This window comes from Mustela lutreola, chromosome 8 (genome assembly GCF_030435805.1).
Source record: "Mustela lutreola isolate mMusLut2 chromosome 8, mMusLut2.pri, whole genome shotgun sequence".
Taxonomy (NCBI): Eukaryota; Metazoa; Chordata; class Mammalia; order Carnivora; family Mustelidae; genus Mustela; species Mustela lutreola.
In genome coordinates this window covers 13,494,928-13,522,848 of record NC_081297.1, presented here as the reverse complement: position 1 = coordinate 13,522,848, position 27,921 = coordinate 13,494,928, and the positions used below count along the sequence as shown (strand labels likewise).

General features: G+C 41.4%; 1 protein-coding gene across 1 annotated transcript; it reads right to left on the bottom strand.

Annotated features, from left to right (window-relative positions):
• Nucleotides 1-23,021: 23,021 nt before the first annotated feature.
• LOC131838118 (large ribosomal subunit protein uL1-like) lies at nucleotides 23,022-23,768 on the bottom strand. The gene has a single exon (XM_059183824.1). It carries the CDS (start codon nucleotides 23,718-23,720, stop codon nucleotides 23,067-23,069), a length of 654 nt encoding a protein of 217 aa, XP_059039807.1. The 5' UTR covers nucleotides 23,721-23,768; the 3' UTR covers nucleotides 23,022-23,066.
• Nucleotides 23,769-27,921: the final 4,153 nt, after the last annotated feature.

Genomic DNA, 27,921 nt, shown 5'->3' with positions numbered 1-27,921 from the left:
TCAGTGCGTCCAAAATGGAAATCTCACCCCTTCGCGGCCAACATTCTCGAATTCCCTTCTACTGGCTACACTCCTTGCCTCCTGTCACCTGCTATTCATTCTTCAACCCCCCGCAATCTGGCGTCTGCCCCCACGACTCGGTTAATTTCTTCCTTCATGAAGAACTGTTTTCCTTGCCTCTCTGATGCTACGCTGTCCTACTTTGGTTCTTAAATGCCCGGTTGCCCTTTCTTGGTATCACTTGTCGGCTTGTCCTCCTTGTCTTAACCTTATATATTGAAAAGCCTTGAAGTATATTGCCTCAGGTTTTTCCTTCATTTCTCCCACTGCAACAGAATCCCTTTCCTTGGCTCAAATTACATGCTAATGACTTTGTAAGTTATATTTCCAGTCCAGGTCAAAATCCACACACATATAACTGGACTTCTGATCTGCCCCCCTCCCCCCAGTGCCAGCAAACCCGTTTGGTGCTCATGGCGTGCTCTCCACGCTGGTTCATCTGCTCCACGTTCCACTCTCGAGCCTTGCTTACGAGTCAGTCTGGACCCTGTTCTTCTGGGTGGTCTCACTTTGTTATATTCTTGACTTCTTCTAACCAATTCTTCACACACCAGCTGCAGACTTTTATAGAAATGAAAATCCTTTTATGTTCTCTCCCAAAAACACTTTGATGCATTTAGATCAGGACTTTGCCATCAACATAACTTAAAATGCTGTGTCTGACTCCTAGCCTCTACCCACAGTCCAGCCTCTTCTAATGGTCCCTCTCCCTTGTTCGTTGAGTACCCTTTGGTTTCTTTATCCCAAAAAATTCCCTTCTGCTTTGCAGCTTTACCTAGGTCTGAAATGCTCTCCACTCAGTCACTGTTTGTGGAGAAAAATAGAGCTCCCCTCAGAAGTCCCTTTCTCAAGGTTGACTCCCTCAAGCAGGTTAGGTCTCACTCGTAGACTGTCTCCTGATTCTGAGCTTTCCCTCACATTTGTCACAGGTGTGATTAACTGTCCTAGTTTTCACAACTACAATGAATTAATTATGCAGTCATATTTTACCTAATATTAATAGTCCACAGTAGCCTGTGAACTTCACAAGGGCAGAGGCTGTCCGGTTCTCTCATGCTTGGCACAGTGTCTGGCACATTGGAAATCCTCAATAAACACTTATTAAATGAATGCATGTGCTTACTATAATGTCCCCTGAAACTTCCTTTTCCTGTTTTCTGTTCCCGAAGTGAAGACATCACCATCCACCAAGACCAGAGATCTCTGATTAATTCCTTCCATTTCTCTTCCATTTCCATACCCTGTATGGAGTCAGCTGTCAAATCCTAGCTAATCTGTTGCAGAAATACCTCCCAGATCTGGTCTCTTTTTTTCTCTCCTGCTACCACGTGCTGGTGGAGGCTGGCCTCACCCACCTGGGCTGCTGTAAGCCTCCCCACAGGCCTCCTGGGGCCTGGTCCCTCTCTCTGCATTCCATCCTCCAGAGTGTCCCTGTGAAGAGACCAGTGGAACTGAGCAACCTCCAGGTAAAGATGTTAGCTGCTTCTGTTCCGGGCAGATCGTTGTATTTGACGACTAAGAACGCCAGGGAAAGCTCCAGTATAGCTCCCTGGCATCATCGTCTGCCCCTGCCCTGCAAAACTCATGTTCTAACCACCCTGATGTCTTGCCATTTCCCAAAACACACCTTGCCTTTTTGTGGCTTCGTGACTTTGTGGCAGCCACTCTCTGTACTTCGAATACTTTCCTCTCCCCTTTTTGCATATCAAATATCTGCTAAACCATCAAAACTCGCTTGAAATTAATTCCCTCTTTGAATTATTTCCTTTTTCCGCCAGGAAGAGACAGATGTTTCCTTTCTCAGTCCCTACCGCTTGCTTGCTTGCTTCCATCCTTCCTTCCTTTCAATATTTTATTTATTTTAGAGAGAGCAAGCATGAAGGGGTAGAGAGAGGGAGAAAGAAACTGCACTAAGCATGGAGCCTGACTGGGGAAATGACCCCACGTCTGCGTGACCCCACGATTGTGAGATCATGACCTGAGCCGAAACTGCGTCAGCCTCTTAACCAACTGAGCCACTCAGGAGCCCCAGTCTCCACTGCTTTCAAAAAATCGCCTGATTTACTGTATTATCATGTTATTTTGTAGTTCTCTATTAACATGCCTGCGAAGGGGGCATATAATTTATAGTCACAATCCAATGTGTAGCAAAGGGAACTTTCTTTGCTTTCTGTAACAAAACTCAACTAGCCATGGAGCCACAGAGCCATGCGTATCACGAAACACATATTGTCACCACTTTGGAGTCACCTCTGGATTAATCTACTCTTCTTTTTGTTTTGTTTTTTTTTTTTTAAGATTTTATTTATTTATTTGACAGAGAGAGAGAGATCACAAGTAGGCAGAGAGGCAGGCAGAGAGAGAGAGGGGGAAGCAGGCTCCCGCCGAACAGAGAGCCTGATGCGGGGCTCGATCCCAGGACCCCAAGATCATGAGCTGAGGCAAAGGCAGAGGCTTAACCCACTGAGCCACCCAGGTGCCCCTAATCTACTCTTCTTGAGTAAATGTTCAGGCAGTTTTAAGATCTCATCCCTTTTGTTTCTGCTAACCTTTTTCTCTCCGTAGAATCGAAGTTTCCTGGTGACCCAGGTAACATCCTGACATTGAAGGAGGGAGTGTCTGGACCTTGTACCTTTCTCCAGTTCTCCTTGGCCTCTGAAGAGGAGGGGGAACTCTCACCATGGTTGGGGTGTCGAGGGCTGCCATTGGTGGCTGATATATATGGCCTCTGGTCAAACCATTGGGTTCACTCCCTTATTTTCATTCAGACCCTGTGTCCTGCTGTAAGGGCCTACTTAGCCAGAGTGAATCCATCTCGGTTAAACAGTGATTTTGTTTAAACTGACCCTGCCCCCCCCCCAACCAGGGGAACTTACTTAAAAGCAAGTCCGGGAAATCAGTAAAATATGGTCCACTTGTCCCTGATAACAGAGCCCAGAATACAAGGACGAGTCAGGTCAGGTGGAGACATCCAATCAGTAAAGCACACATACTATCTCCTAACTACCAAAGAATGCGGGCCCCGTCTTTTGTGCACCTTTTGGGCGCCAATTCTGACCAAGGTGATAGGCTAGTTCAAATAGCGACTATAGGGTGAATTGTAATTCAATTGGCCACCCGAGTGTGACCTAGCATGACTATGCAATTTTCTCTCTGTGTGACAATCTCATTGGCCACCTGTGTGTGGCCAGGCCCAACCACATGGCCTTTGCTCTATAAAAGTTAGTCTGTAAGGCTGGGAGGGGCCGCTCTCTCTGTAAGAGGTGGCCCCAACCGGTCAGTTTGATTGTCTGTGCTGGGGCGAAATAAAGCTTTGCTTGACCTTCGCTTTGTATCAGTCTCGCTTCTTTGATCACGGACCCTAGCCACTGCCTCCTGGCATTTATACCTGCACTATCTCCCCCAGGGCTCTGGAGCTCTGACTTGTTTCCTTCATGTCACTGTGTGGGGTGCAGGATTCTTGTGGGCTGCTCTCGGGCCCAGCTGCTTGGATGACCCCATGAACCTATTGTTTTGTTACCCTGTGCTGGATGTGGGGCTTCCTTAGAGGTTAGCCAGCTGGGATGTACCTGGCTTGGAAGGCTCCTGTAAGCTTCTTGAACATCTAGGGTGTTTATGGCTCTCCTTTCCCAGGGGTTATTATCTTGGGAGGGGGAGTTTTAAACTTGAAGGTGGGAAGGTGCTCCTCGGGCACCCAACTTACTCTCACTTTAATTAGTCTCCCCAAGGTGCTCCCATGCGGCCCGGGAAGAACTGATTTCTTACTTCACGATAGGTATGATTTTTAATAGGCTATATGCTCCAGTACTCTAGACTCTGGAACCTTGATTTTCGAAGACATACATTTTCGCTCTGACCCAAATCTATCTTCTTGAAAATCAAAAGCGCTTGCCTCTCAGACGGATATATTAATGAAGGAGTTTAAAATTTTATTTCGAGGGGCGCCTGGCTGGCTCAGTCGGTTAAGCGTCTGCCTTTGGCTCAGGTCATGATCCCACAGCCCTGGGATGGAGCCCCGCATCAGGATCCCTGTTCAGCAAGGAATCTGCTTTTCTCTCTCCTTTTGTCCCTTGTGCTTGCTCACTCATTCTCTCTCTCTCTCTCCCTCCCTCTCAAATAAATAAATAAAATTGTATTTCAAAAGGCAAAGCTGACTAATGAGTGCTTCTAGCTAGCCTAGACCCACCCTTCCCCCAAGGACAAGGCAGAATAGAAAGCCACTGCTGCTTTCTTACTGGTAGGGGCATGGTAAGGTAAAAGAATAGAAAAACAATTTAAGAGCAAAACATTTCCCTACTGCATTTGTTTTCTCCACCAAACTATAAGCTTCCTGATGGACTCCTACCTAGAGCTGGAATATTCATAGAGGGCAGAAATCAGCAGTTCCGTGGGGGAAATTGACAGCAAGGGACAGAGTTCCAAAGCTGGGATAAGGCCTTGGCTGGCAAAAAGTTGTCATAAACCCATGGGTCATTCTCAAAACTCTCTTCTTTGGCTCTCCGTGAGAGAGCGCGGACATTTAAAATACTTACTTCCAGCCTTTCTTGCAGCTAGAGATCAGCGGTAAGACTTTGTCAGTGCGTGTCATTGCGTGACAACTTGGTGGGAAATACCGGGGCAAGTTTTTGCTTTCTGAATGGAAGAGCAGATGCAGCTAAGAGTCCTTCATCTTCCTTCCTGCCTTGCACAACCGGCAGAGCCTCCCACCCCCATTGCTCCCTGGTCTATGCCATAAGGACGATTGTGGTGAGAAGAGCCAAGGGAAAGCCCTTTGAGTTCTTCCCCCCTGAAAATCATAAACAAAAAGCAACAGCACATCCCTGAGGAACTGCCAGAATTGATGCCTTCTTCAAAGCTTGGAAAGATCAAGTTATGTTCTTTCTATTAAATCCCTTTAAATTCAGCTATGGGGCCTTTGAGAAGAGAGGTCTTGGAAGATGACAGTGGATTATCCAAAGCCTCATTAGCTGGTATCTCTAATTAGAATTGCTCTTCTGGATATGATCTTTTACAGTAGCAAGTCAGCACAGGCCCAGGTACTTGGTATGCTGCTGTTAATCTAGAAAATGCTTTTCTGTTTCTGTTTGTTTGTTTCCCCTCTGACTCAATAAGCAGAGAAAACTAGCAGGGACAAGTAGTAACCTCACTCCCTCCCTGTCCTTATTCAAGGGAGTCCCCTGGGAACTTGATATTCCTACCGTCTATACAACATCCTTCAGGTCCACTGTTCTGATGACATTTATATGGATAGGACCTGGTGAGCTAGAATGAAGAACTTCCTCAGATGCCCAACTAGGATAAATGTCTGCTAAAGTGAGGGAGATAAACCCCATAAAAATACGGGCCCCCCAACCAGTAAGAAAGAGGCATAACGCTTGATGGGACATTGTAGATTTCAGGGGCTACTGCCTTCATCCATTTGGGTGGCTATAACAAAATACTAGAGCCTGGGAGACTTATAAGACTATTTTTCATGGTTCTGGATGCTGTGAAGTCCAAGATCAAGGCATCAAGTGTGGCTGCATTCTGGTGAGAGCCCTCCTTCTGGTGCTTAGCCTTCTTGTTGTGGCTTCCTATTATGGAAGGGGCGCAGGAGCTCTCAGGGATCTGTCTGGGACCCCTCATTCATGAGGTCTCCGCACCTCAGTAGCCCCACTTCTCAAAGGCCCTACCTCCTAATACCATCATCTTTGAGGGTTAGGATTTCAACACAAGAGATGAATGGGGCACAAACATTCAGACCGTAACAGCTACCTATATCACATTTACATGTCTTTCACGCAGCCCATATACTGTATAAACTTAAAGGTTGCCATCTTTGCGTGTGACCCAGTACAAGAGAAGTCTATATGGAGCCGGAAGTTAACCATGATTGGGTAATAAGTTACAGATCAAAGTGATGGTCTGTTATGTTAGTTACAGTTCCTGTTTTGAGAAAACAACTCCTCACTTGCCATTGAACCTTGGTGGGTACTGAACGCCTGACCATGGATCAGGAGGTGACCTTGTTTACAGAACTACTCATGACAAAATGGTTATTTCCAATGTACTTCTCCATACACTTGAGGCGCCCAGAAGCACAAATGCAAGTAGCAGATATTTAACCCAAACCAAGCAGGTCCTGTAGACACAAATGAATTGCAGACATAAGTTGCTTCTATTTCCAGAAGACTCCTCCTGTCCACTTCAGTCTCCAAACACAGAGGACCTCATGGGCACTTTTACATCCAGTTGACTGATAGAGGACATTTCTGAACCTGGATTACAGGTGGGTCTGCCTTGTCTGCTAACACCAGCTGAAAGACTGTTGACTGTAATGTTATAGCCTCATTATAGGATGTTGGTATGGACCTAGAACTAACAGTATATGGTGTTGATTTCCATAGAATGCTTGTGTCCCAGCAAAATTCATTTTCTGAAACCTAACCTCCCACTATGATGACATTTAGATGTAGGGCCTTTGGAACGTGGGTAGATCGTGAGGGCGGAGCCCTCAGGAATAGGATTCATGTTCTTACAGAAGAGAACTCAGAGAGCTTCTTCACCCCTCTTACCATGTGAGGTTACAATGAAAAGATGGCCATCTATGAACCAGAATGCAAGACTCACCAGACACCAAATTTGTCTGATTCCTTGACCTCAGACTTTCCTTAGACTTAGAACTGTGAGAAATACCTGTTTGTTGTTTAAGCCACCCAATACATGACATGTTGTTATAGCAGCCGGCATGGACCAACACACTGGTCTTCCCAAAGCCAGAGTGAAGGTGATGCTCATTGTTAGCGGATCCCATATCAGCACATTTGCCTACTTGCGATTTCTTTGTGACCACGACATCGACAGTGACCATACTCTCGCAGGCATCTGAGGACATGCACAGAGCGCTGAAACATTGGAGTTGCCCGGTGCGTTTGTTGCCAGCTGAAACTGAACAAGGAATGCTGTCTTCTTGATTCAGCTCTCACACTGAACAAACGACCCTTTTGTGGCCTAAGTAGAACCACGTTTTTCACATTCTGTGCCTTTTGTTGGGATTTCACTGTTTGAAACAGCCCCCAAGCATAGTGCTGAAGCGTTGGCTAGCGTTCCTAAGCTCAGGAAGGCTGGGATGTACCGTAGGGAGAAAAATGTGTGTGTAACAAGCTTTGTTCAGGCCTGAGTTACAGCCCTGTGTCTGCGGGTTCGGTGTTAAGGAATCAATAATATGGCTCATCCAAAAAAGGGACAAGGAAGTTCTCTGATCTGTATGTCAGGCCACTCCAGAAAAGTGGCCTGGGTAGCATCTATAATGTGTGATGAAAACTATGCAAAGGGGCTACAACTGTGGATGTAGATTCAAAGATGACAACTAATTAAAAAAAAAAAAAAAAAAAAAAAAAAAAGAGCATCGTAGAAAGCATTGTAAGCCTGAAAGCCAAAGAAATGTATAGTCACAATGCCCAGGGTCAAGAAAATGTTACTTTTTTGGGCTACTGCCTCCTCACATATTTCAAAAAGCAATATAGCATGAAAAATGTGAACCTTGCATGAGGGGCAGGTTCTGCAGATCAAGAGGCTGTGGAAGAATTTTTTAAATGCCTGCTAAGTGTTATGTAGGAAAAGAATTATATGTAGAAGAACAGGTTTCCAATGCTGATGAAACTGACTTGTTTTCCAAGGATGTTGGCAAATGAATTCATAGAACGAGTGTTTTGGTTGATGAAAATGCTGTGACCAGAAGCTCGCAGGAACCTAACCATGTATTTCCCCTTGGAGTTTAGTATTGGCTAATTCGGGATTAGTGCTGACCTTACAGAACATAACTACCCTAAATACTGCGTGCCCCAAATAGTTGACTGTATATGGATCGGAGAATCAAGAGGCAGGAGTGAGAGTAGCACCCCTGCTTATGTGCTCAAGGACCCCCTCCAACAGTCTTGTTAAGATCTTCATCATCCTGGGCTCTAATGGTTTCAGAGTTAAATACCCCAAGGATGAATTTTTCTGCCAGGGGATATGAGGATATTCTCTCAAGTATTTTTAAGAAAGTCTATCGGTACTGCTATGTGTTTGTACTGTGGTGTGTTTGTGTGTGGGAGGGGTGTGTATAAGGGATGGGGTGAAAGAACATACAATGCCAGCTACAATGTATGTCACGACCTCTCATCTCTCACCTACCTTGAACTAGTTTCCATGCCCATTACTCAACTATATGGAAAGTGCTCATAAACTTCACCAATGCCCTTGGCGTTGAACCCCATCCATGTGTCTCCAACCTCAAACCTCCCTAATTCTCAAATGCTTTTGACTTAGTTGACTACTATCCTCTATCCAAACTCTTCTCTCCAGCTCTCTGATGCCCTATCTTCTTTCTACTTTTTCTCCTGTTACTACTCCCTTGTTAAGTGTCCTCAGCTTAAGCTCTCCTTCCTTGCTCAATTATTAATATTTGACATCTGATCCTCCTCCAAACTTGGTCCTGGGTCTTCTTCTCTTCACTATCTTCCGTATTTAAATATTCTCACCCCTCTAGTATCTTTATATACAGTTTATACGCTGCAACTCCCATTAATAGCTTCAGCTCAAATCTCTTCCCCTAACTCCAAAGTCCATATCCAACTGCATACCTAAGATCTCCACTTGCCTACCTCATAGATATCCTTAAAAGTCTACATGTACTCCTGACCATCACCCCACAGTGCTGGTATCATCTCCAATTGTGTCGCTGGTTCTCTCTTTATATTAAGAAACAGTAACACAGTCACGCAGGAAGCAAAATTAGAAACCTAGAAATTACTCTTCACTCCTCCATTTTGCTCATCTCTTGCCTCCAATTCAATCCTTCAGCAGATTTTACTTCCAAATATGTTTCAATTCTATCTGCTTCTCTCCATATCTACTATCCTGGGTGTCTACCATGAAGTGAAGTAGGTGGAGGTAGAAAAGCATCATGGACAGTTTCAAGCTTCCATAGTCCCAGATTTGTGATGCTAGAGAAAAGAGACATCTTCTCTCTACCAGCATTAACATATAAAATCCCAAAGAAGGAGTAAACAAGTTTGGGTCGTTTTCCAGTAATTTTGACCACAGGGAGGTGTGATATTGTCATTTTTCAGTTCTTGCTTCTATGTCCAACCCATGGCCAAGGATCCAAGGTGTGTGATTAAACCCCACCTAGAATCACATGGAGGAGAAAGGGCAGTTTCCCAACGTACAGTGGTGCTATTAGCAAAAGAGGGTGCCTGACAAAGAAAAACAAGTTTTGTAAAGAGAGAAGGCTAGTGGGGCACCTGGGTGGCTCAGTGGGGTAAGCGTCTGCTGTAGGCTCAGGTCATGATCCCAGGGTCCTGGGGTCAAGTCCCACATCGGGTTTCCTACTCAGAGGGAAACCTGCTTCTCCCTCCCCCGCCCCCTGCTTGTATTCCTTCTCTTGCTGTCTCTCTCTCTTTGTCAAACAGATAAATAAAATCTTAAAAAAAAAAAAAAAAGGGTGAAGTCTGGTGTCAGGGCATATAACTACCCTGTTTGTGCTTTGCTGTCCTGAGTACATTCTTCAGGCAGACCAGAACATGAAGTAATTGGTTCTCAAATGAATACTGTTATCATAATGCCTACATGCTTTGAGGATTTCCTAGAATAATACTGTATAGAATTTGGGTAAACTGGAGTCTTTTAGGGTTCTGAAAACATTCTATTACGTTTTGTTGAATTAATGAGTCTAGTAATAAGTACGAAATGTCAAGGTCTGTGGTTTTGGTTTTTTTTTTTTTTCATTCTCTTGGGGTGCTTTCAGCTTTGGGATCCCCAGATTGGCAGGGTTCCAGAATATATATATCCCAGAATATATATATTCATGTGCATTCTGCTCCGTGAATTTATAATGTAAGTGCAGTTATGCATATGAAAAAATCCATAGCTGAAGATTAAACAGTAAGAGGTACATAAAAAGAGGTTAAGGAGGGTTTTCTTCTGCCCTATGTCAGATCTCCAAATATGCAGGGGAATTCAAATTAATCTAATCAAGTTAATATAATCCATTAAAATGCACATGTCTTCTTTCAACACCCTTTTTTCAAAAAGATTTTATTTGTTTATTTGAGAGACAGAGATAACGAGAGAGAGCACTAGGGTAGGGAGGAGAGAGAGAAGCAGGCTCCCCACTGAGCTGGGAGCCTGACATAGGGCACTGATCCCACGACTCTGGGATCACGACCTGAGCTGAAGGCAGACACTCAGGAGCCCCTCTTTCAACATCTTTCATGACTTGCCTGTGTGTGGTGGGGGTCAACTGGAATTTTGACTTCCCAAAACAAAAACAAAACAAGAAAAATGTAACAGCGTCAGAGAATCTAGTTCTTACCATTCGTGTTCTTCTTCTGAAAAACCAGCAGAGGGCGAACAAGATGGAAAATAAAGCAACTGGAACCGACTAGGCAGATGAGACACGTTTTTCCTGTTTGCCCAAGTTCACATAGAACCTAAGTGGCAAAAATGATTCTTCAGTTAAGGACTTAGAAAGGAGTAAATGCATCCAGGAACACTAATTTGACTTAACCCTGGCCTTTTCAAGTTGTTTCTATAAGATTTTAGTCTGTGATAGAGATTAAATCCTTTGCAACCACGACTCATCCTGTCGTATAATTTCCTGGAGACCAATCCTGGAAAGGTAGATACTCAGAAAATGTGTAAGGAAGGTAGAGAAAATCAACACATCTCTTCTTCTAATGACAGATTCACATACTTGTAGCAATTAGAACATAACTTCCCCTTAACACTTCAGTATTCACAATGTCTGTAGAATTTAAAAGGAAGAAAATCAAAGAAGTAAAATGTACTTTATTTCATAGACCCTGGGTTCAAAATGAAGACACACAGAAGCATTACAGAAAGAAAAGAATAAGAATTTCATAAATCTTGATGTTAGAAAAATGTGAGATTGTTCTATTAAAAATTTAAAATATAGGGGTGCCTGGGTGGCTCAGTGGATTAAAGACTCTGCCTTTGGCTCAGGTTATGGTCCCAGGGTCCTGGGATGGAGCCCCACATCAGGCTCTCTGCTCAGCAGGAGCCTGCTTCCTCCTCTCTCTCTCTGCCTGCCTCTCTGCCTACTTGTGACTCTCTCTTCCAAATAAATAAATAAAATCTTTAAAAATTTTTAAAAAATATATAATGTATGGCTTCTGCCCAATTTGGTTGCCTTATGGGTCTTTGGGGTAACATGCTCTTTATATTGGAACTCAATGTGTCAAAGATCAGTTACGGTGGTCTCCCCTTACTCACGGAGATTATGTTCCAAGACCCCCAGTCAGATCTCTGAAACCATGGATAGTATCAAATCCTATATATATACATGTTTTTTCCTATACACACATACCTATGATCAAGTATAATTTATAAATTAGGCAAAGTAAGAGATTAACAGTAACTAATAATAAAACAGAATAATTATTACAACACACTGTAAGAAAAGTTATATAACTGTGATCTCTCTCTCTCTCTCTCTCTCAAAACACCTTTTTAAAAAAAAAGATTTTATTAATTTATTTGATAGACAGAGATCACAAGTAGGCAGAGAGAGAGGGGGAAGTAGGCCCTCTGCTGAGTAGAAAGCCCAATGTGGGGTTCGATCCCAGGACCCTGGGATCATGACCTGAGCTGAAGACAGAGGCTTTAACCCACTGAACCACTCAGGTGCCCTCAAAACATCTTCTCTATGATACCCTTCTTGTTGTGATGATGTGAGATGATAAAATGCCTACATGATGGTTGAAGAGAAGTGGGTGATGTGGGCATGGCAACATGGTATTAGGTCACTATCGACCTTCCCATGAGATATCTGACAATATGTTAGAAAAAGGATCATCTGCTTCTGGACCCAGGTTGTCCTCAGGTAACAGAAATGGCAGAAAGTGCAATTATGGATAAGGGGAGAATAATGCACTTTCACATATTAGATGGAAAAGTTGTTTTCAATTTGAGCAAAAGTCTGAGGAAATGAACTGTCAGGTACCATGTTGGCTAGAGTGTAAAATGGTATGACTTTTGGAGAGCAATTAGGCAAATCTGTGTGAACATCCTACATGAACATTCTTATATACATAGTTTTGCACATTTTGCAGGTGTTTTTATAAGAGAGGAGTATATATGAGTATGCTCATCATAGCATTCTTTGTACTAGTTAAACTTCAAAAAGAACTCCAAACCCTACCAAGGACGTGATTGAGTAGGTTATGGACACAGGACACTTGCTATGCCCCAGTACTGTTCTTCATGCTTTATCTGCTTCCACTCATTTAATCCTTACAAAAAAACATTCTATTACAACACATTAAAATGTGATGAAGAAACTAAGACACAGAGAGGTGAAGTAATCTGGCCACATGCACACAGAACCTATTGGCAAAAATGAGTCACAAACCCAAGAGGTCTATGCTTTTAATCTCTGTACTCTACTGCTTCTCTTAAACTGTGCTGTTGTAAGAATTATGACAGTTTGTATTAACTAACCCAAGCTAGAGCTCTCCATAGGGAGCTACAAAGTCACTTAGCATGATCTCAAAGATGAATAGTCAGCAGAAGCTAGTTTTCCATGGAACTGCAATTGACTGCCTAAAAATTCTTAGGTAGTAATTCTTCAGACCTGGATCAGAATCAGCAATACAGAGTCACTTATCGACCTACCAACCCCTTGAATCAACAAATTTTATATCAACTGCTGATTCCAAACCAGACAGTTAGTTGGAGGTGGATCCGCATTTAAGTGCTGGCAAATGTAATTACCATAATGCCGATCTGATTGGGTGAACTATGCAACCCTTGCAACTTGATTCCCCAGTAGTATTGGAATTCCTTAATTAATGTAAACAGGAAATGAATATTCTACATTCATAAACAGTCTTTTTTTTTTTCCTTTTTTCCCCCATTAATGAGGCCATGGTGATGTTGAAAGTCGCCATTTTGAAAACTCTCTTTGCTGCAGCATGAAAGATGGTGGCTCTGGTAAGATGACCAGTCCTGGCCCGTGTGTGGCTATGGAAGAGGTCACTTTCAGAGTGGGATAGCTCTGCCAGGTGAAAGTCTAATCTGCCTTTTTGTCGGGCAGCCTTCTCAATAGCACTCCTGTGTGCCTTATGTGATGTGCTCTGAAGTAAAATTGTTCTTCTCACACATTTTTTAAATTTATCCCTTGCTTTTCAGCCTTTGTTTTCACCCAACACATTCCTCCTATCTGGTTTTATTTTGTCTTAGCTTCTCCCCAAACAATCGAACAACAACTCCTGGAGTGTGGGAAAGAGTCCCAACACTAATGGGCATCTACTGAGTTTCAGGCACTGAGTAAGGTGTTTTTCATACATTTGTCACTTAATTTTCCTAACAACTCATCAAGATAGATCCTGTGACCCTCATTTTCCCGGGGAAAGAAAAAGTTCTGAGAAGCTCAATGTTAGCCTCAGGTCGTGCCACTTGCAAATGACAGAGCTGAGGTTTGACCCTGTGTCTGTCAGGCTCCGAAGTCTACACCCATTCCAATAAGCCACACTTCCTCACAAAAATGCATTTATATTTCTCATGTTTGTATCACTTGCTGTCTGGATCTCTCCATAGTTAATTCTTAGAATTTACAGAGCAATGAAGTCCAACAGGCAAATGTTAATCTAATCCCATGCCTTTTTCTAAGATCATGTTTAGGATCTAAACAGAAAGCTGAGAAGTTTTCCAAACTTGAGGGCTTTCTTAGTACAAGGACTACAGCTTCATTCTTTTCCCATAAAGGAAGATTTATGTTACAGGATGGATTCTAAAACAAGAACATTAAAAAAAGAGTGGAGGTGGCAATAGTGGCTCAAGGCAGAGGGAGGGGGTGTTGAAATTTCGTTTCCCTGCACAGTACTTAATGTTCCAGAAACTCTTGTTTTGATCAATCTTCCTTTCCCTTGGAATGTGAATGATTTTTAACCTGCTGGTGGAACTCTGCTGATCTCAGGAAGGGAAGACCCACTAACACATTCTTAAACCAGGATGTGATAATATAAGCAGAAGGAAAGCAGGGCTCTGATGCTGACAACACGGTAACACTCACATGGCCATATATGTCCGCGTTCAGCATTTAAGACCAGGAAAAGAGCAGTAGGTCTCCTAAATGTAACAGAAGTGTAGAGACGTGTTTCTTGGAAAGCAATAATTACTAGTTCTTTAAAATACAAAACTCTCAGGGAAATCTAAATTTCTCAAGTTCTAAATGAAATCCTTATGACCAATCAATCACAGACAGGAGACTGTGGCTTGTAGTTTTACCATTATTGATGGACTGGTGGATCCCTATGTCTCTGCTGGGATATGAGCTTGACAAAAAACTCACAATAATGGTGGCTAAAGAGATTGGATTTTTTCAATTCCAAGACCATATTTTTTGCTTTGTCTTTTCCTTAAAAATAACTATTACCTTTCTTGTTGTTAATGGACATGATGAATGTTCACTGAGAAGATATCAAATTGAAGATTATCAAATAGAGGGATGCCTGGGTGGCTCAGTGGGTTAAGGCCTCTGCCTGTGGCTTGGGTCGTGATCCCAGGGTCCTGGGATCGAGCCCCACATCGGGCTTTCTGCTCAGCAGGGAGCCTGCTTCCTCTTCTCTCTCTGCCTGCCTCTCTGCCTACTTGGGATCTCTCTCTGTCAAATAAATAAATAAAATCTTTAAAAAAAAAAAAAGAAAGAAAGAAAAATTATCAAATAGAATAAAGACAAATACAAAAATTGCACTTAACACTACTACCTACAAATGACCACTCAACACTTTGGTGTTATCTCTCTAGGTCAATGTGTCTGTAAATATACTCATAGTATTTTGACTTACTTTTAGAAATTGGGATTGTGGCTTGGTGGTTTAAGCCTCTGCCTTCAGCTCAGGTTATGGTCTCAGCGTCCCATGTCAAGCTCTCTGTTCGGCAGGGAGCCTGCTTTCCCCCTCTCTCTGCCAGCCTCTCTGCCTACTTGTGATCTCTCTCCCTCTCTCTCTCAAATAAATAAATAAAATCTTAAAAAGAAAAAAAATTGGAATTATGTTGAGCATACTATTTTATTAGTAGCCTTTTCCACTTAATTTGTTTTGAACATTTTCTTATGTTCAGTACTTTCCTCTAATGTTAAAATAATTTATAATGGAAAAAATGGCAAAATAAAACTAAATGTTTCATTTTTATGGTGTGAACATCATCCATAAAGAAACAAACTTTGGGGCGCCTGGGTGGCTCAGTGGGTTAAGCTGCTGCCTTCGGCTCAGGTCGTGATCTCAGGGTCCTGGGATCGAGTCCCACATCGGGCTCTCTGCTCGGCTGCTCGGCAGGGAGCCTGTTTCCCTCTCTCTCTCTCTCTGCCAGCCTCTCTATCTACCTGTGATCTCTCTCTGTCAAATAAATAAATAAAATCTTAAAAAAAGAAAAGAAAAGAAAAGAAACAAACTTTGTCTGAGCACCATAATCTTGATGATATGAGTCAAGTTAATTCACCTCTGAACTATTTCACCAGCCTCAGGTACAAGATGAAGTCAAGTAACTCTTAATTGTCTAATTAAATTTCTCTGAAACCCCATCTCATCAGTTAAAGAATTTTTCTGCTCTTCAAGAGTCTTTTCTCTCATTATAACTCAAAGAACCCCAAGAATGCTGCAGGCAAGAGATCAGTTCTGGCTAGCAATGACTCAGGTAATAAAAAGCAGAAAGTTATGAATTAGCTAAGGGCTGCTAGCTGCTATAACAAATCCCCAAATTTGAGTGGTTTGATACAATATAAGGTTCTTTCTCATTTGCTTAGGAGTTCAAATGTATGGTCCTTGTTGGGAGGTAAATGGTGGGGAGGAGCTTTATTTTAGTCATCTTGAGCACTGATATCCAAACAACGAGAGGGAATATGCATGGAGGAGCAGATTCTCATGAGTCTACCACCACAACACGCTGGCCAGAAGTCATGACATGGTTATAGCTCACTGTCAGGCAGGCTAGGAAATGTGGTCCAACTTGTGCCCAGAAAGAAGAGAAATGAATCGGTATCTGCCACATTCTACTCTTGGCACCAAATACTCATTCGCAGTCTTTTTCCTACACCATAGAACACACCCACCTATCTCCCCAAGGGTGTTAGCAGAAAGCCCCTACATGCAGCTCATACTCCAGAACTTTGCTCTGATTTACAGTTTTCTTTTTCAGTTTTGGATGGGGCTCTTTGTGGCCTGGAGAGCTATGAACTAAGCTACAAATTATCTCACGTATATACATTCAACATAAAATGGTGGAACAGAGATATGTCAACCACAGTGAAAGCTCCCATTTGGAAATGTGAAGAATAACAGACAGCTATCGATTAATGACTCACGGCAGTGATGATATTTAGTGGGCAATCCTTGTGAAAACACCTGTCTTAGCAGTGGGAGAGGTTCCATGATTAGACCCAGGTCTGCTAAATGGGAGGAACATCCATGTCCCTTGTTCTCACCTGGACTGGGCGTCAGGGAGAACGTCCTCTTCAGAGGCTGTAGCAATCACACCCATCACTCATTGCCTTTGCAAATTTGGCCAGTCAAAAGATGTTTTAAAGTAGCAGGCTCCTTCTAGGTGAGATTCTTGGTGTGTTTGAACATGTAATTCCCTAAAAAAAAAAAAAAAAAAAAAAAAAAAATGTAGCCAATCCTGGTCCATTTCTTTCTCAAAACCTAATTGTCAAGACTCTAAATTTATTGGCTTTCTTACCTCCGTGTTTCTCTAACCCTTACCCTCATTGATCTTTGCAACAGGGTTGAATCCCTTTGTTCAATTAAGAAGTCATGGGCCTTTTTCTCCCAAAAAATGTTTTCCATCTTATTTGCTATTGGGATCCCAAGGCAACAGGCTTTTCAACCCATGTCTTTCTTTTGTCATCATCAAAGCTTTATTGACCTTGCTGTCAATGCTCAGATGGCCTGGAGTGGTGTCTTCTGGATTCTTGTCTCATATAGACAAGTCCCCTGGAATGGGACATCTTTCAATAAGGTTGTTTTCATTTATTTGGCCAAAATACTCGAAATGCCCACCAACTGGCACAAAGATAAATATTATACAGTGTCTGATTCTGGGAGGTCCAAAACCTCATTGGCAAACTGAAAGAGTGCACGAGGAAGGAATGGGAGCACAACGAAGGAAGCACAGGTGTCTGGGAAGATCAGGAAATGTCTTTCAGAGGATGTGACGTTGGAATTAAGCTTGAAAACTAAGCCAAGGTTTTCCAGAAGTTCACAGGGGCAAAGGATTTTCCAGTCTGAATAAACAGTAATGTGCAAGGTCGTAACAGCTAATTACAGGCAGCTTTTCTCTTTCTCTTGGCAATTTGCTCAAAGCTCAGATTTTAAGTACTGAGCACTCATAAATTTTGTTTTTTGACAGCAGTCTACCTCAATTCAGTGTCTCCATTGGTGTTTCTCCAATCTTGGAAGCTTTCCTTATACTCTTCTGCATAGGTTCTTCTATAATTTCTTTTTTTTTTTTTAAGATTTTATTTATTTATCTGACAGAGAGAGATCACAAGCAGGCAGAGAGGCAGGCAGAGAGAGAGGGGGAAGCAGGCTCCCCGTTGTGGGGCTCGATCCCAGGACCCTTAGTCCCTGACCTGAGCTGAAGGCAGAGGCTTAACCCACTGAGCTACCCAGGCACCCCATCTTCCATAATTTCTTAAGGGTTCTAATGGGTATAGATATTTATGCACCCTTGCCTGAAGAAGTGTCTTCCTGTGTCTGGGACTGTCAGCCGGCTCCATCAGGCAGGCCATTTTAAGAAAGAAGCATGCACAGCTGTGACATGGAAAGGTGTCTACCCAGATCAGTAGAATCAGCCTGGATAATCACTGGGGGTGATTGATGTTAAGACCAGATAACCCTTTCATCCAGCATTCTGCTTTGACTTTACCTATCTCCACTCCACTACCTTTTTTTTTTTTTTTTTTTTTTTTTAGTTTATTTATTTATTTACATAATCTCTACTTCCAACATGGGGCTCAAACACCCAACCCCATGATCAGGAGTTGCATGCCCCTCCAGCTAAGCCAGCCAGGTGCCCTTACCTATCTCCACTCTCAGTGGTACAAAGTTGAGGAGATCTCTTTTCCAGGATATTCTGTAAAATAACAATTGCCTAGAAAGGCCTGTCTCACTTCTAGTTATATACATCTCCCCTTCACTGGAAGACATTTTGTCCATGTCTCTGTCCCCTCTCCTGTTACAACAGCAAGAATGGTGCTTTACAGCTCTTTTGAAGGAGAAAGAGTCTGAAAGAGAAATGGGTGAAAGGGGACAAAACATACAAACTTCTAGCTATAAAATAAGTCCTGGAGATATAATGTACAATACGGTTACTAAAGTTAATAATACTGCATCGCATATCTGAAAGTTGCTAAGAGAGTACCTTTTAAAAGTTTTCATCACATGAAAAAAACATGGTAATTACATACGATGGTAGACCTTAATTAGACTTATTGTAGTGATCATTTCACAATATATACAAATATATATATATACAAATATATATACAAATGTTGTACACCTGAAACTAATATCATATATAAGTCAATTGTACCTCATCAAAAAAATATGTTTTTAAAAAAGAGAAAGAATCCTGTAGATTGAGGACCTTTTGCAATTTCTGCCAGAAACATATTTTTCTCCCAAACACCCCCTCTGGCTAGTGTAGGCTCAGGTTTGACTACGAGGCTTTCACTTCTGAATGTTGTAGATGCATATTACCCTGATATATTTTTACCTATCTTTTTAAAAGTTTATTTATCTTCTTGTAGTAATTTCTACCCCCAATGTGGGGCCTGAACTCACAACCTAGATATCTAGAGTCTTGTGCTTTTCTGACTGAGCCACCCAGGTGCCCTTTTTTTTAACCTATTTTTAAGATGACAGAGGGAAGCTAGAGTATTTTATTTGCTTTTCAATGGATCTGGGTAAATTCTTAGAAGGAGATGAATTACTGAGCTGAAGTCAGGATCATTCGGGTACAAAGGACAGAGATTAAATTATGCCCGGAAAACAGAGACAAGGAGAGGCCTCAGATCCCAGGGACACAAGGAGAGTCGCTGGCAGGGCAGGGACCAGAGATTGCCATCCCATATTTTAGCTTCCAAAACCAATCTGCTTCCCTTTTCTAAATTTCCAAGAGAGGAAGGAGAGCATGCCAATTCACCTTTCCCACCAGGTCACCAGATTTTAGGTTTTAGGCCAGCCCGTGGATGGCCCGTCCTGTCAGGTCTCCTCCCCTAGACAACTAGCTATGGTCAGGTCCTGGAGAAGCTCTGTGGCTCTTGACTCGCAAGAGAAATGGGTGATGGAGACATCCACAAATACATCTAATGGGTATGAGGAGAAGGGCAAAAATTCAGAGTTGTATTCTGGACCCAAAATGCCTACTTCCGGTGTTGGCTCCACCCCTTCCTTGCCGTGTGACCTTGAGCAAGTTACTTACTTGCTCTGTTCCTCAGCTTTTTTATTCTTAAAATAGGACATATAAATGGTATCTCCTCACAGGACTGGGGTAAGGATTAAATGAGACAGAGCAAAAAAGCACTCAAAGCTAGAAATGGCCTATCTGAATATCCAGTGGGTACTGCTATTATATTTTCCCCAGGAAAAGAGCACCTTCCTGGGCTCTAAGATTAATGCCATTAATATTCTCCCAAATATCAACACTACTATCATATATCACCCTCCACGGCTGGTTCAGCCTTCCTTTGTCGGTTTTTTACTTTATTACGGATTCATTTATTTATTGGATTTACAGTTCTTGAGCATCCGTTTACTACCTAAAAATAATTTTTTCCTCCCCTAGTCTTGCTGGCATTTCTCCAACCTAAGCCCTTAATACTTCTCACTTGGATTGCTGCAATTAGCTCTCTGGTCTCCTTGGCTCCTGCATACCATAGCCAGATTAATTTTACTAACATCCCTTCTGATCATGTTATTCCCCGACTCAAAGTTTTCAGTGTTCCCCTATTACTAGTATAAAGTCCACAGTTTGAAACTTGATACTTAGAACATTCTAAAGCTCAGAACTGATCTGCCATTGTAGGTTTATTTCCCACAGCTTCCTCGTATACAGATGTTCAACTGGACTGTTCTTGTTTCTGGCTCCAGTGTAGCTCGTATTAAACTCTCCTACCTCTGGACCTTTGCTCATGCTGTCCCATCCACCTAACATGCCTCATCCCTTGCTCCCTGAACCAGCAGCATCAGCATCACCCAGGAGTTTGTTAGAAATGTCATATTCATTGACTACTGTATCAGAATCAGCATTTTAATAAGATCCCCCCGATGACTCATTACATGTATTTTTCTTATATATTATGAGATAAAATATCTTGTATATTTATTATTAGCTTATAAATAGATAAACCCACTACATCCCCTTTCCTGTTAACATTCTACCTTTGCTTCAGACCCCAGCTCAAGTAATATTGCCTCATCCAAGTGTCCTTGACTACTAGAGCTGAAAATAATCTCTTTAATATCTGAATTCCCATAGCTGCTTTCTGAATTCCTTGATTTCTCATGACTAAATTCTTTATACCTGCTTATGTAATTAGCACATACTTTTTTTTTTAGCATGAGCTAAGAATTTTGCAATTACTTTGTTACTGAAATATAATTGACATATAACAATATTATCTTCAACACACAACAAAATGATTCATTATTTGTATATAGTGTGAAATGATCACCGTAATAAGTCTAGTTTAAAATCCATCACCTCATTTAGTTACAAATTTTTTTCTTGTGATGAGAACTTTTAAGATCTACTCCTTCAGCAACATTCAAATACACAATATCATTAACTATGGTCTTCACACTGCATATTCCATTTCCAGGGCTTATTTATTTTATCGCTGGAAGTTTATACCTTCGGATCCCCTTCACCCATGTTGATCACCACTCCCATCCCTTGCCTCCGGTCACTGCCAGTCTGTTCTCTGTATCTTTCAGTTCAGTTTTTTTTTCCTTTTTTCTTTTTTGTAGACTCCACAAACAACCGAGATCATATAGTATTTGTCTTTCTTTGTCTGACTTATCTCACTTAGCATAACGTTCTCATGGTCCAACCATGTAGTCACAAATGGTAAGAGTTCAGTATTTTTTTTTTTAAGATTTTTATTTATTTATCTGACAGACAGAGATTACAAGTAGGCAGAGAGGCAGGCAGAGAGAGAGGAGGAAGCAGGCTCCCTGCCAAGCAGAGAGCCCGATGCTGGGCTCGATCCCAGGACCCTGGGATCATGACCTGAGCTGAAGGCAGAGGTTTTAACCCACTGAGCCACCCAGGTGCCCCGAGTTCAGTCTTTTTTATAGCTGAAAAATATTGCTTTGTGTGTGTGTGCATTTCTGTGTGTATACACAAACACTATAGAATATTTTACGTATATATAACTTTTTCTTATCTCATAATTATATATAAACAATCTTTTCTTGATCTATTCATCCTCAATGGACGCAGATTGATTATATGTCTTGGCTATTGTAAATAATGTTGCAATAATCTTTTTGAGTTGATGTCTTTATTTCCTTGGATAAATACTCAGAAGTGGAGCTGCTCGATCATATGGTAGTTCTAGTTTTCATTTTTCAAGGAAGCGCTATACTGTCTTCCACAATGGCTGCACCAATTTACATTCCCATCAACAGCGCATGAGGGTTCCATCTTCCCCATCTTCTCACCAATAGTTATTTCTTCTCTTCTTGATAACAGCCATTCTAACATGTACGAAGTGATATCTCATTGTGTTTTTGAGCAATCTCTACACCCAACAGGAGGCTTGAATTCATAACCCCCAAATTAAAAGTCACGTGCTCTACCAACTGAGCCACCTAGGTGCCCCTCATTGTGTTTTAGACTTGCATTTCCCTGATGATTACTGGTGTCAAGTTCCTTTTCATGTACTTGTTGGTCATATATGTGTCATCTTTGGAAAAATTTCTATTCAGATTCTCTGCCTATTTTTTAAATGGATTGTTTTTCTTTTGCTATGGGGTTGTGTAAATTCTTTATATATTTTGAGTGTTAACCGTTTATCAGATTATGAATTGCAAATATTTTCTCCTACTTGGTAGGGTGCCTTTTCACTTTTTTGATGATTTCCTTTGCTGTGCAGAAGCTTTTTATGTGATGTAGTCCTGCGCATTTATTTTTGCTTTTGTTTCCTTTGCTTTTGAAGTCAGGTCCAAAAAATCATTGCCAAGCCCAATGTCAAAGAACTGCTGCCTATAATTTCTTCCAGGAGTTTTATGGTTTCAGGCCTTGCATTCAAGTCTTTAATCCATTTGAGTTAGTTTTTGTGTATGGCATAAGATAGCCGTCCAGTGTCATTCTTTTGCATGTGACTGTCCAGTTTTCCCAACACTTTTTATTGAAAAGATCATCCTTTTTCCTTGTATATTCTTGGCTCCTTTGTCATAAGTTAATTGACCTTATGTGCCTGATTTATTTCTGGGCTCTCTGTTCTTCTCCACTGATCTATGCATTGGTTTTAATGCTGATACCATACCATTTTGAACACTATAGCTTTGCAGGATAGTTTGAAATTAGGGAGACTGATGCCTCCAGCTTTGTTCTTTTTTCTCAAGATTCATACAGATTTTAAGATTGCAGTTTCATACAAATCTAAAGATTGTTTATCCCATTTCTGTGAAAAATGCCATTGGAATTTTGATAGGGATTGCACGGCATCTGTAGTGTGGACATTTTAACAATATTAAGTCTTCCAGTCCGTGAGCATGAATATCTTTCCATGTATTTGTGTCTTCTTCCATTTCTTTCATCAATGTTTTATAGTTTTCACTGTATGGGTCTTTCACCTCCTTGGTTAAATTTAAAATTCTAGGTATTTTATTTTTTGATGCAATTGTAAATGTGATTATTTTAATTTATCATTTTGATAGTTTTTTATTCATGTATAGAAGTATATGTGATTTTTTTTTTTTTAACAGTAGCACTAGGATTTATTGAACTGTGCCTTAGTACAGGCGCTGGGGCTTGCCCATGGTGCTCTTGATGTACAAAGCCCGGACGTTCTGCCAATTCTTCTTGAGCAAGGACACTAGGAAATTGACTGCTAAGTGGATGTTGTACACGAGCTCATCATCTGTCATCTTCATGTGGCCAACAGCCACTGCTAGACACAGCACCTTCTTCATCTGGAATTTGATGGTAGACTTCACTTCATCCACTTTGGCCACCATGTTCTCATTGTGGGTCAGCAAGGAAGGAAACTTGCCAGCCTTATTCAGGCCTGGGCCCAGGATTCGTGGGATCTGCTTGATCAGAGATTCTGAAGCCAAAAAGGCATCATACTTCTTGGCCAGCTTCTTGACTAACTTCTTATTCTTGTTGAGTTTCTTCAGCGCCTCAATGTCCATGTGGGGAATATCCACTGCCTTGGCCTCATCATAGTGCTGCTGGTCCCCCAAAACACACATGGAGAACTTGGGGCGGGGAGTGGACTTAAGCCTGACGGTGCCCGAGAAGCGTTTGTCCTTCTGAGGGTCGTAGTTCTTCAGGCTGATCTGCAGCTCCACCGTCTCCAAAAACTTCCGGCGCTTGCGCTGGTTCCCGTGCAGGACTTCCCGCACCGCCTCGTACAGGGTGTCGCGGGACACTTTGCTGCTCATGATTCTCGCGCCGCAGTAACCGGAAAAGAGGACATGTGATTTTTTTATATTGATTTTGTATCCTGCAAATATACCAAATTTCTTTATTCTAAAAGTTTTTTGGTGGAATCCTTAGGGTGATATAATATTTCATCTGCAAATAGTGCAAGTTTTACTTCCTCCTTTCTAATTTGAATAGCTTTTATTTCATTTTCTTACCTAATTGCTATGGCTAGGACTTCCAAAGCTATGTTGAATAAAAGTGTTGAGAATGGGCATCTGTGTTTGAATTAGGATGTTTCAGCTTTTTACCACTGAGTATGACAGACTTGTTATATATGGCCTTTATTTTATTGAGGTAATTTCCCTCTACACTCACTTTGTTTAAAGTTTTTATCATAAATGGAATTTTGTCAAATTTTTTTCTGCATCTATTGAGATGGTCATGTGTTTTTTTTTTATTCTTTATTTTGTTAATGTGGTGATCAACTGATTTGTGGATGTTGAACCATTTTGCATCACTGGAATAAATCCCATTGATCATGGTTAATGATCTTCTTAATGTATTGCTGTATTTGGTCTATTAATATTTTATTGAGGATTTTTACATCTATGTTCATCAGGGATATTGGCCTTTAATTTTCTTTTCTTATGGCATCCTTGTGTAAATGCCTTAGTTGACCACATAAAGTAAGTTTGGAAATGTTCCTTCCTCTTCTATTATTGGGGGGGGGGGGAGGAATAGTTTGAAAAGGATTGGTATTAAATCTTTGAATGTTTTGTAAAATTCACAGTGAAGTTGTCTGGTCCTGGACTTTTGTTTGTTTGGAGGTGATTGATTACTGATTCAATCTCCTTACAGATAATCAGTCTGTTCAGACTTTCTATTTCTTCATGATTCAGTCTTGATAGCTTGCATGTTTCTAGAAGTTTATCCATTTCTTCCAGATTGTTAAATTCATTGGCATATAATTATTCATAATAATCTATTATGATCCTTTGTATTTCTGTGATAACAGCAGAAATATCTAGTCTTTGATTCCAGATTTTTTTTAAAAGATTTTATTTATTTATTTGACAGAGATTACAAGCAGACAGAGAGGCGGGCAGAGAGAGAGGATGAAGCAGGCTCCCAGCAGAGCAGAGAGCCCGACATGGGGCTCGATCCCATGACCCTGGGATCATGACCTGAGCCGAAGGCAAAGGCTTTAATGCACTGAGCCACCCATGCACCCCTGATTCCAGATTTTTTTTGTGTTCTCTCTTTTCTTGGTGAGGCTAACTAAAGCTTTGTCAATTTTATCTTTTCCCAAATAACCAACTGCTCTTAACTTCATTGATCTTTTCTATTTTCTTCATAGTTTTTTCTCATCTATTACCACTCTGCTTTTTGTTATTTCCGTCCTTCTACTAACTTTGGGCTTCATTTGTTCTCCTTTTCTTAGTTTTTTGAGGGGTAAAGTTTTGTTTCTTTGAGATTTTTCTTGTGTATTCATGTAGGCATTTATCACTGTGAACTTCTCAGCTTTTTTTGTGTGTGTCCCATACGTTTGATATGTTGCATTTCTATTTTCATTTGTCTCACGGTATTTTTTGGTTTCTCTTGATTTCTTCTTCTTTGACCCATTGGTTGCTCAATAACATGTTGTTTAATCTCCACAAGATTTCTGAAATTTTTAGTTTTTTTCTTATAATTAATTTCTAGTTACATACGATTGTGTTCAAAGAAGATGCTTGATATGATTTCAATTTTCTTAAATGTATTAAGATTTGTTTTCTAGCCTAAGTACAATCCATCTTGAGGAATGTTTTGTGTGCACTTGGGAATATGTATTCCAGTACTTTTGGATAGAATGTTCTATAAATACCTGTTAGGTCAATCTAGTCTAACATGTCTTCTAAAATCAATGTTTTCTTATTAGATTTTCTGTCTGGATGATCTATCCATTGGTGTGAGTGGGGTATTAAAGTCTCCTACTATTATTTTATTGGTGTCAATTTCCCTCTTTAGGTTTGTTAATATATAACTAGACAGCAATACAATAATAGTAGGTGAATTTAAGAACATTTTAATGGGCATTTTCAAATATATACAAAAGTAGAAAAATATGAGCGCCTGGGTGGCTCAGTTGGTTAGGCAACTGCCTTCAGCTCAGGTCACGGTCTTGGAGTCCCGAGATCAAGTCCCGCATCAGGCTCCCAGCTCCATGGGGAGTCTGCTTCTCCCTCTGACCTTCTCGCCTCTCATGCTATCTCTCACTGTCTCTCTCTCAAATGAATAAATAAAAGATCTTTTTAAAAAAAAAAAAAAAGTAGAAAAATACAATAAGCCTCCCTTTATTTATCATTTAACTTCAACAATGATTAACAATTTGCCTATCTCATTTTACCTATTTTTCTACTACACACACACATTTTTTCTGTAGTATTTACATTCTATAGTAAAGCATCTTACTTATTGATACTTTATTAATATCTCTAGAAGATGTGTTTTTTAAAAGGGAGCCACAATACCCTTATCACACACACAAAATAATAATTTTTAAAAATTCTTCCTTAGTTGGGGTGCCTGGGTGGCTCAGTGGATTAAGCCTCTTCCTTTGGCTCAGGTCATGATCTCAGCGTCCTGGGATCAAGCTCCACATTGGGCTCTCTGCTCAGCAGAGACCCTGTTTCCCTCTCTCTCTCTGCCTGCCTCTCAGCCTACTTGTGATCTCTCTGTCAAATAAATAAATAAATAAAATCTTAAAAAAAAAAAACTTCCCTTGTAAAATTCTGTTTCTTTTTCAAATATCCCCATTGTCTCATAAATATCTTTCATAGTTGTTTTATTCAAATCAGTATGCAAACAACATCCACCCTTTAAAATTGGCTTTGTCTACTTCCCATGCCACTTATTTGTTGAACAAACTGAACAAATAGATATATGTTCTACATATATGTGTTTAATGTATGTTTTTCAAAATAACTCTGGCTAGGGGCACCTGGGTGGCTCCGCCGGTTGGGCATCTGACTTCAGCAGGGGTCTTGATCCCAGGGTCCTGGGATCCATGCTCGCATCTAGCTCTCCACCCAGCTGGAAGTCTGAGTCTAAATAAACCGGAAGTCTGAGTCTAAATAAACAAACAAACAAAGAAAAATCACTGTGGCTAAACAAAAGGTGGCATATATCTACAATGGAATATTTTTCGGCCCTAAAAAGGAAGGAAATTCTGTCACATGCCACGACATGGACGAACTTTGGCAACATTAGGCTAAGTGAAATAAGCCAGTCAAGAAAGGACAAATACCATGTGATTCCACTTACATGAGGTACACAGAGTCATCAGACTCACAGAGAGAGAAAGCAGAAGGGTGGTTGCCAGGGAGTTGGGGGAAGGGAAAAGGGGCTGCTGTTAATGGGTATAAACTTTCAGCTCTGCAAGATCTAAGTGTGGTGCTTGATTGCACAAAGATGTGAACGTACTTAACACGGCTGAAAGGCACACCTAGAGATGGTTAAGACAGTGCCTGTTTATGTTATGTGCATTTTATCATCCTTCAAAAACATTTTTAAATCCCTGCTGTGCAGAGAATGGTTTGTAGCCAAGGCAAAGTGGAAGCGGGCTGACCAGCTGGGAGGACACTGCAGTGGGCCAGGTCAGATGACAGTGGCTTGGATTTTGGTGATAAGGGTGGAGGCAGTTAAAAAAAGAAAAATCAGATTTGGGGTCCATTTAAAAAGGAGAAACAGGGGCGCCTGGGTGGCTCAGTCAGTTGAGCTTCTGACTCTTAGTTTTGGCTCAGGGCACAGACGCACGGGTCGTGGGACGGACCCCCATGTCAGGCTCCCTGCCCCGTAAGGAGTCCGCCTGAGGAGTCTCCTCCTTTGCCCTCCTACCCCCTCCCTGTCCCCCACCACTCTCGCCCTCTCTCTAAAATAAATAAATACATCTTTTAAAAAATTAAATAAAGGAAAAGGAGAAAGAGTAGGACCTGCTGGCGGGTTGGTGATTGAGTGTGAAGGAAAGGCGAGTGAGACAGAGGACTCCAAGGATTTGGGCCTGTTGATCTGAGCTCCCGGCGGTGCCGCTGAGTGCAGTAAGGCATCCTGAGAGAGGAGCCAGCCACCAGGTCGCAGGCTGATGACTGGACCTTTTCCATGGCGGGGAGACAGCTTGGTTGTTCTCTTTGGAACCGGCGCTTATTCTGGATTTGGATTTGGTCTCCCTGGCTGTCGTCC

Coding starts and splice junctions, on each gene's coding strand:
- LOC131838118 (XM_059183824.1), bottom strand. CDS start 23,720: ATGAGCAGCAAAGTGTCCCGCGACACCCTGTACGAGGCGGTGCGGGAA.